The following is an 11,898-nucleotide window of genomic DNA, read 5'->3' on the forward strand; positions in this document are numbered from 1 at the left end:
CAATGTGTGTTTCAAGACAAACATAAAAAATCCCTAGTTTGGGTCTCATAGCTTTCATCAATAAAATGGTTGGGTATTTTAATAAAGTTTTTTAAGAAAAATGTCTTGGGGCCATATTGACCCAATTTCATATCAATCATTAATGTCATGGTATGTAATTAGCATGCATGCCAATTGATTCACATTATAAATTGCACAAATCTTCACTTCTTCAAATTATGGAATTAATGAATGGGACAAGCCACACATAGAGTCAATTATTGTGTAGGACAATATATCCACCCTCCTCCATGATTACAATTCACATGGGTGGGATAATGTAGGGATCAAGTGATCTAACACAATAAATTAGAGTAGATGGAGGATTTTTTAGTGTGAGTTTTAGTTTGAGGTAGCAATTTAGAATGGTCACATTAGAGCTCAAAATTTGTAGTGAAACTAAGTGGGAGGATTAGTGTAGAGGATTAATTGGTTCCATAATTCAATTCGACATAAGATCAATGAGGATGGTAAAGGAAAATAAGACAACATGGTAGTGGCAAAGAAGGATTGGATCAATTCGAGTGAAGATGAATATGTAATCATGGTGCATAAACACTTAGGATAATGTGCCTTTTTTGAATGAAGATGAATATGTAATCATGGTACATAAACACTTAAGATAATGTGCCTTTTTTGAAATCATGGTGCATAAACACTTAAAATAATGTACCTTTTTTGAGTTCATATAAATGAAAAAAATCAACAAAGTGAATGAAACTAAATAAATGACGCTGATGTATAATTCTGATAAAAGACATATACCTAAAATAACCCCTTGAAACTGCAGAGGGTTTCAATCAGACACAAATCATATGAATAACTGGAGACGGGATGAATCGAAACTACACATGCCAAAAGATACCTAGAAACAAAGAAAGAATACACCAGTTCATCCTTGAGTCAGAAACAAAGAAAGAATATATCAATTACTCTACGCCATCGAACTAGATTATCTCGATTGCAGATTCCCTAAATATTCCACAATCGAACTAGGTTATCTCGAGTGCAGATTCCCTAAATATTCCACAATCGAATGGACATGAAATTTGCCAAAATAAAAATACCCATTCAATTTAAATACCCATACCCATTCAATTTAAAGGACACATCTACCATCCGTTGATTGATTGATTTTAATGACTGAATTTTAGTCTTGATTAAATTTGGAGATTTTGGTAAAATCCTGGCCACGATGATTCTAAGCCAGAATTTAGGGTTTGGATTGCGAGATATTGCTCCAGTAATATGTTGAATTTAAAACAAGTTCCAGTGCAGTGGCTTTAATCTTGGAAAAAGTCCTTTGACTTATATGCAAATCAGAGTTGAAAATATAAGAGGCAGGTATCAGACGCACCTCTTGCCACTTCTCTATCAGAATATAGGAGAAGCCCGTGCGAGTGGTCGAGTACAGGACCTGCTGGAGAATGGTTGCATAGACAATGAAAAGAGGGTAGACATTCTCTCACACCTGATATTGATAAAATCTCTTTGGAAATCTAAGTGACAGTTTTCAGATTAAATTTCAGATTAATTTTGATATGGATAAAATTTGATGGATTTTTTTTTTGAAAATCTGAGTTACAGTTGTATTGTTCAATTTTTAATAGTGCTCACTCTAATTCTGAAACACTTTATTGTTAAAAAATTTGAAAAAAATATGAAGTTTTAGAAATAATTTTGAGTTATCTAGATGAAATTGACTGTAGATAGACAACGCCAAAGTTAGACATAGTAACAGAGCACACAAGTTATAGAGGTGAAACTCACTCAGTAAACACATGAGCTAAGTTATCAAAACTCGCTGAGAAAGAAAGAAAATTAGTTTAACCTCCCCCAAATTAGTTTAACCTCCACCAGGCTCAACAGGCTAAACATACCTAATATGAACTTAGTTTTGGATGCAATTTAGCTTAAAAAAAAACGAAACGAGAGATTAAGTCAACTAAATTGAATTGTACAAGAAAAAAGTCAAATTTTCTTTAATTAAAATTTCTAAATAATTTTTTCAAAATTCTTCACTAATTCTAAAATAAGAAATAATCTTACACCTTGCCTTACCCCGCTATAAATATTTTCAAATATCCATTCCCATCTTTATTTTTTAAGCACTCTGAATATTCTCAAATGTCCACCACTTTAAATATTCTCAAATCTCCATTCTCTACCAAAACTTCTCATTAAATAAAAATTCATAATACCCATTTGTAAATTCTAAAACCCCAATTTCAAATTCCAAAATACACGCCCTTTTTTTTCAATAAACCAAAATACACACCCCTACCCTGCGTAAATATACAAATATTTACAAACTCTCTATACAATAAAAATTTACACCCTTACCATACACTGCCCACTCTATGCTTGTAGATGGCGTATGCCATTGGAACCCTATTTATTACCTACCAGTCACAAGCCACTTGTCGACGTGTGTCATGAAAAACCCTATCACGTACCGTTCATCACAATCCACCTTCTCCTCAGACAATTGCAAACTGACGTTCCAATCGACCTTCTCCCCGCATTCTCTACCAAACTTTTCATTCAATAAAAATCATAATGGCGGTATCTAAAATTCTAAAACCCCAATTTCAAATTCCAAAGTACACACCTTTTTTTTATCAATAAACCAAAATACACACCCCTACACTAAATATACAAACATTTACGAACTTTACATACAATAAAGATTCATAGTACGCATTTCCCCTCTTTTGTACGTAGGATGGTTATTTCTTCAACCACAAGAGGCACACTTCCGAATTATTTTACGCTATTGCAATCGTTAGTTTGAATGCAATACCAGTCCAGACCAATACTGATATTAGAACTTTTATTTATACCGTTTCTCCGTGATCGGAGCCTAAATTAAGGTAGACAGTCTGCCATACAAATTACAGTACAACCGTCAGGCGAGGGGTTGGAACAGCTGAGAGATCATGTTCTCTGCCCACTGTGATTCCAAACTTTTCGGACATGTCCAGTTCCTGCCCATTCATCTCATCGGGAAGTGTCCAGTCAAAACAGTGCAATAGCTGCGCCAACGGAAATTGAACAAGAAGCATTGCCAGTTGCTCTCCGGGGCACATTCTCCTCCCTGCTCCAAACGGAATCCACTCGCAGTTACGTACCTTTTCATCGAGGGAGCAGCCATTCATGAATCTCTCAGGCACGAACCTTTCAGCATCCTCCCACGACGTTGGGTTCCTTCCGATCGCCCAAAAATTCACCAAAACCTGAGTGTTTTTGGGAATTTCATAGCCCAACACATTGCAGGCTTCAACGGATAAGTGGGGAAGGCCAAGCACCCCCGATGGATGGAGCCTAAGCGTTTCTCTCACGACAGCTTGTAAATAAGGGAGAGAAGGAAGATCGGATTCAAGTACCATGCGCTCCATTCCGACAACACGTTCCAGCTCGTCCTGAACCTTCTTTAACAGCTGCGGGTTCCTCAATAATTCGGACATTGCCCACTCTATGGCGGTGGATGAAGTATCCGCGCCAGCGCCCAACATATCCTGCCATCAAAACGTGATCATAATGACTATTCTTTTTCAAAAGGTTATATGAATCACTACACTGCATCATATTGGAAAGGCAGAGAGAAGAAATATAAGATTGATGACACAAATTTGATTATTAAAAGTATTTGACTTTTTTTGAGTAACTATTTACTTATACCCTAAATTCTAAATTCAACTCTACTCAAAAGATGACTGGACTAGACTTAACTTTAATACCCTAAGTAAAACTTGACTAAAAATTAATTATCCCTCATTTTAACCCACTCTAACATACTAAAGTAATTACCTTTTCTAACCTTTAAAAACTGCAATTCATAATACGTGCAATTTTTACGTACATAGAGGATGGCCTTTATATTATCTCGTGTAATTTGTGGCTCCATTTCTTTATCTGCAGAAGCTGCAAGCAAAACATCTACCAGATCTCGCGTGACGTTGGGGTCATTCTGGGCAACGTGTTCCTCTATTACTTTCTCTAGCAACTCGTCTTGTATTCGATGTATTTCCTTGAAGCGTCTGTTGAGACCTTGTAGATCCATCCAGGCCACGAGTGGTATATAATCGCCAACATTAAAGGCACCGGCTAGCACAAAACTTTCCTGGATCACTGAATTGATTCCTTTACCGCCAATAGAGTCTTGGTCAGAATACTTTGTACCGAAGGTCATCCTGCACATTATGTCAGTCACTAGGGTTGACACGATTTTGCTAATGTTTACAGGATGATCTGAATGAGCAATAGAATGAATCATAGCAGAGACCTCCTCTTCTCTTGTAAAGCGGAAGTAATCCAAGCGTCTGGAGTTCAGCAACTGAAAAACGCACACCTTACGCACTTGCCTCCAGTAAGCGCCATACGGAGCAAAACCGATATCAGTGCAATTATACCAAAAATAATTAGTGGCTGCGGTGGGAGGTCTGCTAGCAAAAAGCAGATCATGTGTCTTCAGAAACTCCTTGGCCATATCAGGTGAAGAGACTACTAATGTAAGAGCAGAGCCGAGGCGAAGCGACATAAGAGGCCCGAATTTGAGAGAAAGAGCTGCCAGTGCTCGGTGTGGAAGCTGTCCCAGCAGGTGGAGATTTCCGATAATGGGCAAAGGGAACGGTCCCGGGGGCAGCTTCCTATTTCTTCCCTTGACGAAGAAGCTCCATGCCACCACCAAGGCAACTAGAGCAATAGCGAGTTTCATATAAAACTCAAGGCATACCAGAAGGGGCCTCTCCGATCCTAACTCGTTCACCATTCTTATTTATCCAAAATACAGTGTGGTCTTGTTTCAGGTCGCACGAAAATATATACATGTTGAAGGCGTATGTTATTGGAATCCTATTTATTACCTAACAGTCATGACAAGCCAGCGTCTCGTCAACGTATGTCCTGAGAAACCCTTCTCGTCAAACATTTGCAAACCGACGTTGCAACCGACCTTCTCCTGCCTCCACTAGAGGATTTGTCATATGTTTAATTAAAATTCGGTGATGATACAGAGTTATAAAATATTAAGCGAGAATACGCAACTGAATGGTGACTAAACGCTGTCATCGCATTGGAACGAGTGCTTTCAATTTTAATATGATTTCTTTGTATAAAATCCGAGGAGTCATGGCTTCTTGACAATGATCCGAGGAGTCAGCTTCCTCACAAGGAGATTAATTTTAAGTAAAAGTATTATAAAATATTCATGATTTGTTTTTAGTTTATAGTCTATAGTGCATGTGGTAAATATTTTATTTTTACATTTAGTGAGAAATATAATACTACTTAAATGTATATATTAAGTAATATAATTTTATATTAATTTGAGAAATAAATAAGAAAAATTAGGAAAATAAAAATATCATATTTAAAGGAAAATGTAATTTTTTAATATTTAAAAAAATATTTCAATATAACTTCATATACCTATTGAGAGATAAGAAAAAAATATGTGGTTGTGTTGTTAGAATCTTTGAAAAGAATTATATTTCATTTATATTATATAAAGAGATTTCTTATTTCCTAAATTCTTTCTTTCTTTTTTCTTTTCTTTTCTTTTTTCATTTTTATGTTATTGAGTTGTAACATTATTTGTTTTTTTGTGTATTAATAAACATGTGGGGCTTTATTTAGGGAGAAACACCTTGCATTGCATGGGATTTTAGGATTAGTTTGCTATAAAAACAAACTCTACCATATATGTGGATATGTAACACTAACTAGGCTTCCTTTGTGATTATCATATTGTTTCATATGCTTTGCCGTTTTGGAATTAGAATAGTGCTTCATATGCTTTTTCCATTTAGAAACAAATAGGTAAATCCTTATTCTTGTGATCTATTTGGTAGAACCATACAAATGCATAACTCCCGTGGGCCTTTTTTTTCAATTGCTCATATTATCTATAAAGAAGTATATTCCTTACCATTGTGAACCCTTGCATGGATATAGTTGAGTTGAGTTACTAAATGGAACTAGAATGAATTAAATATGGGTAATTTATATGGAAATTTTGTTCAACAATAGAGGGTTATTCCTCACTAAAATAACCTCTTGTGATGGTGTAACCATGTTTCCAAGCATTGTTTGATTGAAATGGCTAGATCTCCACAAGTAAGATTGTCACCCTTTAGCAAAGATTAAGAAAATGAGAAAGTTTAAGCTTGACCATCATTTTTGAAATTAGAGATGTAAGTAAAGGCATTGATAAAATGTTGTGAAGGTTCATCTTCCCCCAATGGAACTAGATCAATCCCTAAAGGAACTACTTTATATCCACTTAAACACTCTCCTTTTAGTGAAGTTGTTGTGACTTTACTGTTGTCCAATAGTTTATTTGATTCTCTTTACCATGTATTTTTATGATAATATTTCTTATAGGCCCTTTTTCTCTTTACCATGTATTTTTATGATAATATTTCTTATAGGTCCTTTTGGTTTTCTTTCACATTGTGTAAATTATATGAATTAGGGCTAGAAATGGAGTTTCAAGGTTTTCCTCAGCTAATTTGTTAGTAGGGGTTACTTAAACACACGTTACAAGGTTTTATTACGCTCATTGGTATAATTATGCCAATAGGCATGTCAGTTTTAGAATAGAGCTTCAAGAATTTTAACTTAATTATCAATAACTACAAGTGGATGAGAGGGATTTAATATCCATAAAATACTATTAATAGTATAGGCAAATCAAAGGTTGAGATGTATTTCCATTATAGTTATGTTATTTTTTCGCTTTTAATTAAATTCACTCATTAAAAAAATATCAAATTAACAAGTGCCATATGAAATGAGTTATGGTTTTTTTGGACAGGTGGTATTGATAACCCATGATATTGTCCCATGGTATAGTGACAAAGTCTATTTACACATTAAAAATATCCATGATAAAGTGGATGTGAATATCCATAGTTAAGAATCGTGTACATGTTCTCTTAAAATGTATATATGCTTAACTTATATATTTATTTTTTTATCATTAATCATAATAATAATAAGCCCTAGGGTAGCTCAATTGGCGATATATGTGAAAATGAAATGTTATGTGCAAGGAGGTTCGAGGTTCAAACCCCTTGTGATTCAACTGTGCTTGTGGAAGGGGCATACACATGCACCTAAAGGTTATAATGGTAGTGGTTGTAATTGACCCACATGGACATACACATGTACCTAGAGGTTATAGTGGTAGAGTTTGGAATCAGAATGGGATGGATGAAACCATCCTAGTTCTCGAGGTTATAGTGGTAGTGTTTGGAATCAGTATGGGATGGATGAAACCATCCCAATTCTCGAGGTTATACTGGTAGTGTTTGGAATATAGTGGTAGTGTTTGGAATCAGTATGGGATGGATGAAACCATACCAATTCTCGAGGTTATACTGGTAGTGTTTGGAATCAGTATGGGATGGATGAAACCATCCCAATTCTCAAGGTTATACTGGTAATGTTTGGAATTAGTATGGGAATCAGTATGGGATCGATGAAACTATCCCAGTTCTCGAGGTTATAGTGGTAGTGTTTGGAATGAGTATGGGATGGATGAAACCATCCCAGTTCAAGATTCCTCTAGATATATTAATAATAATAATAATTTTAAATAAAGTTTTAATTTAGCTAATTCCCATGATTATTTTTATTTTAACAACTCTATTTGTATGATGAAGTAAGTGGTTTCATGCTTTATGGATTGATGTCTATGAACATTTACCAACAATTTAATTTATACGAAGTTTTACTATCATTTAAAGACATTTATTTTTTTTCATATAGATTGAGGGAAAAACAAATTTTCTCTACATTTTGATTTTCCAATCTTATAAGTAGATCTTTAGGCTAACTAGTTGTATTTTATAAACCCTTGATGATGCCATTGTGATTATTTTTTAACTATAATGCTCGATAAAGGCTAGCGTGGTGTTGATTATGGGATTGAAAAAGCTACATTGTTTAAAATTTGCTGCTCTGTGTGAAATTTGTTTTCATTGCTATTTAAATTTTAAGCTATTGGAGAAAGGAAAGAGTTATGCCAAACTTCAATTCTAATTAGAGATATTTTTTGGCACAAAAGAGAGGGTATTTCGTAAAGAAAAAATTATGTATAGAAATTATTATAGCATTTGAAAAATCTTATCTGGTTGATAAGATAGTTCAGCAAGAAATAAATGCTATTTCATAGAAAATCCAATAGTATCAAATTACTACAGCACTTGGGAAATATATTTTTATTATGGACAACATTAATTTCCATCACTATGCAATTGGAATCCTAGTTATTATTCCATTATGTCTAAGATAGGTTTTGTAATTGAGAAAATGTATCAATTTTTTTTTGTTAAATGACATTTTGAAGACCTTCGTTTTGAGATGAAGAATAATATATATATATATATATATAATATATATATATAACTATATATAATTCCATTCTATATTATTTTTTTTAAATAATATCGCTATTGGTGAAGTCATATATAAAGAGATAAAAACTAAATTATTGATATATACTTGATGATGTGTTTCTTTCTTCTCTTTAATTAAATAAAAATAATGATTAACAAAAAGTTATTTTTATATGATTATATTAAATTATTCTATAATATTGGTGATTTTAAAAACAAAATTGAATTAATCTTAATTTTATTTTTTATATGCAATATTTCTAGTGAATTTTATCTTTTAATTTTAAACCTAACTTAAATTTAAATCATATATTTTGTTTGTTGTCCTGTATTGTTGTATACTTAATGCGGTGTTTTTACTTTCTATTCAATTATAAAAAATAATGACTAACAAATAAGTTAATCTTATATAATTATATTGAATAATATCATAACATTAGTAATTTCAAAAACAAAATTTAAATAATCTTAATTTTATTTTTTTACATGTAACATTTTTAGTGAATTTTATCGTTTAATTTTAAACATGACTTAAATTTCAATCACATATTTTATTTGTTCTAGTTTATTGTTGTAAAACTTAATGCATTGTTTTTGTTTTCTATTCAATTAAATAAAAATAATGACTAACAAATAAGTTAATATTATATGATTATATTAATTAATCCATAACATTAGCAATTTCAAAAACAAAATTTTATCACTTTCAATTTTATTTTTTTAATATGCATTTTAATATTTTCTAATAAATTTTATCTTTTAATTTTAAACCTAACTTAAAATTCAATCTATATTTCTTTTTCTTCTTATGTATTAATATATACTTATCCAATGTTTTTCTTTCTATTCAATCGAATAAAAATAGTCACTAACAAATAAGTTAATTTTATATAATTATATTAAATAATTTCATAATATTAGTGATTTCAAAAAAAAAATTAAATCAGAATTTGTCAAATATTTGCAAAACAATTCTGATTTCAAGTTGGTTGAAAAGGGATTTTCGATATCGAGTGTTCGGATGTGGGCGAATAGCTAGGGTTTGTAGGTTTCCAGGCTTCTGCCGGTCTTGATCGCCATGGAAGGGTGCAAAGGAGGGAGCTCCACTCCCTCATACAAGTAGGTTGTGGCCAACAGAGGTAAGAAACCAATAGAAAATGACAGAGGTCCTTCAGAAGAAGGGAAAAGGAACATTGAAGAGGAGCAAGATTGTACCAAATCAAGGGAGAATAATAGAAAAAAAGAAAATGAGGAAGAAGACAAGGAATAGGGAACAAAAGACAAAGCACAAAAGGGACCATGTAAACCCAAAGCTGAGATCACACCCAGAGTAGTTTTAAATGATCCTGCTCTGCAGGCGCATAGGGACCACATGCGAACATATGCAATCATTTGTAAATTCATGGGATTATGGCCCACTGAAAAAGCTTTACAGACATGGATTAAATACCACTGGAAACCAAAAGGAAGCATAGACCTACATATTGGGTCAAAGGGATTCTTCACTGGTCTTTACAAATATTGAGGATAAAGACAGAGTGTTTGAAGGAGGGCCCTACTTCTATGCAGTAGCAGGCCTCTATATGCGTCCATGGATTATGAACTTTGTCCCAGAGCGTGAGACTTTTACTTCGGTCCCGCTTTGGGTAAGACTCTACTCTCTACCTCTTGATTACTGGCAAATGGAATCGTTATCTACCATAGGAAATAAATTAGGGTGTTTTGTCAAAGCTTCTGAGGCCACCAAAAGGGGAAAATACACTTCCTTTGCAAGATGTGTGGAGATGGATCTCTCTGGAGCTCTACCGGATGAGGCAATCTTGGAAGTTTTTGATGAAGAATGGGTGAAAACAATAGATTATGAGCATATTCCATTCAAATGCCGCAGATGCCATGAGCATGGGCACCTATTCGGAGACTGCCCTCTCAGTAAAATAGAGAATAAGAGTAAAGCCAACACAATGAAAGATACTGAAAGCTTTCACAAAGTGGTACATAGAGGAAAAGGGGGCAAAAGGGGGCCAAAGCAACATCATACAGAAGGGCAACAGGCCAGTCAGAACGGGTTCCAAGTACTCGAAGAAGAAGAAGCGAGAACAAAAGTAGATTAGGCAATGGGAGGAAGTCCAGTGGAGAAGGAGAAGGAAGAAGACCGTGAACAAACACAGGTTATTAATAAACAGAAAGAGACTATGATGAGTGATGCAGAACTAGAGATGGACTAGGAAATGACCCAGAGTGAGATGGAAATGGAGGACCACGAACTACAGGAGATTCTTGATAGAGAACACCTAGATCTGGAAGGGTTCTTGAAATAGGGAACCATGGGAGAGGTAGACTCATTACCTCAAGAAGAGTTCAATAGAGTACATCAGCTGTTCATATGGAAAACTTAGGCTAAAGGGCTGGAGAGGCAAAGAAACAATGAAAGGCAGGGTAACAAAGGTGTGAAAACTATGAAAACCACACGAGTATTGGCACCAAGAAACCCAGGAAAGAAAAGAGGCAGGAAAAAGCAGAATGAGCTATTGATGGAATGTGGAAAGCTAATGATAGATTTAGGTAAGATGAAAGACCTAACCAACTACTCCTTTACAAATCTTTAATAATGAAGTTCACATCTTGGAATATCAGAGGTCTAGGTAGTAAAAGAAAACAAAGATTACTTAGTAATAGAATGAAACAAGCAGCTCCGGATATGATCTTCATCCAGGAAACTAAATGTTCCATTCAAAAAATAAAAGAAATACATAGCAAATGGCTCAATCGATTGGAGTTTCTAGAAGTCAAAGAAAAGAATACAGCAGGAGGAATACTCACTCTTTGGAACCCCCAAAAGATTGGCATAATAGATGCTAAGGCATCTAGGAATTATTTATCAGTGGTTATTCAACCTGTGGGAGATAGGGAGACCTATCTAGTCACGAATGTTTATGGCCCTCAAAGAATGGATGATAAACTCAGGTTTCTAGATTCTCTTGTGGATCTCAGAGACAGACATGCAGGAATACGATGGATTATCGGGGGGGACTTCAACATGATTAAATAACTTTCGAAGAAAAAAGGGGGAACCAGAACCCTAAGCAAAGACTCTTTAGCATTTCAAACTTTTATAGACAATATGAAGCTAGTTGACACTGATACAAGTACTGGTCTCTTTACTTGGAACAATAAAAGAGGAGGAGAGTCTCAAGTAGCCTCAAAGTTAGACAAATTAATAATCTCAGGGGACCTTATGCTCATTGACAAGGAAATGATAGTGAGAGTTCTCCCCTTTGGAGGCTCAGATCACTGGTCGGTTCAACTGGAGGTTCAGGGCATTGGTACCCCTAGGAATAGACCTTTTAGATTTGAGAATATCTGGCTCACCCACCTAGATTTCATCGGCAATATTGCAAATTGGTGGTCAGAAGATTTGGATATTCAGGGTACAATAATGTTCCTTCTACACAAAAGA

General features: G+C 34.4%; 1 protein-coding gene across 1 annotated transcript; it reads right to left on the reverse strand.

The window, feature by feature from the left end:
• Nucleotides 1-2,717: 2,717 nt before the first annotated feature.
• LOC149214470 (cytochrome P450 71AU50-like) lies at nucleotides 2,718-4,810 on the reverse strand. Its single transcript, XM_089390911.1, has 2 exons — nucleotides 3,902-4,810; nucleotides 2,718-3,557 (listed from the first exon to the last, which is right to left on the reverse strand). Exons 1-2 carry the CDS (start codon nucleotides 4,808-4,810, stop codon nucleotides 2,934-2,936), a joined length of 1,533 nt encoding a protein of 510 aa, XP_089247037.1. The 3' UTR covers nucleotides 2,718-2,933.
• Between the last annotated feature and the right edge of the window lie 7,088 nt (nucleotides 4,811-11,898).

Source organism: Pinus tabuliformis, chromosome 1_1, assembly GCF_031772625.1.
Source record: "Pinus tabuliformis cultivar Carrire ecotype Pingquan chromosome 1_1, CPIR1, whole genome shotgun sequence".
In the NCBI taxonomy this organism is placed as follows: domain Eukaryota; kingdom Viridiplantae; phylum Streptophyta; class Pinopsida; order Pinales; family Pinaceae; genus Pinus; species Pinus tabuliformis.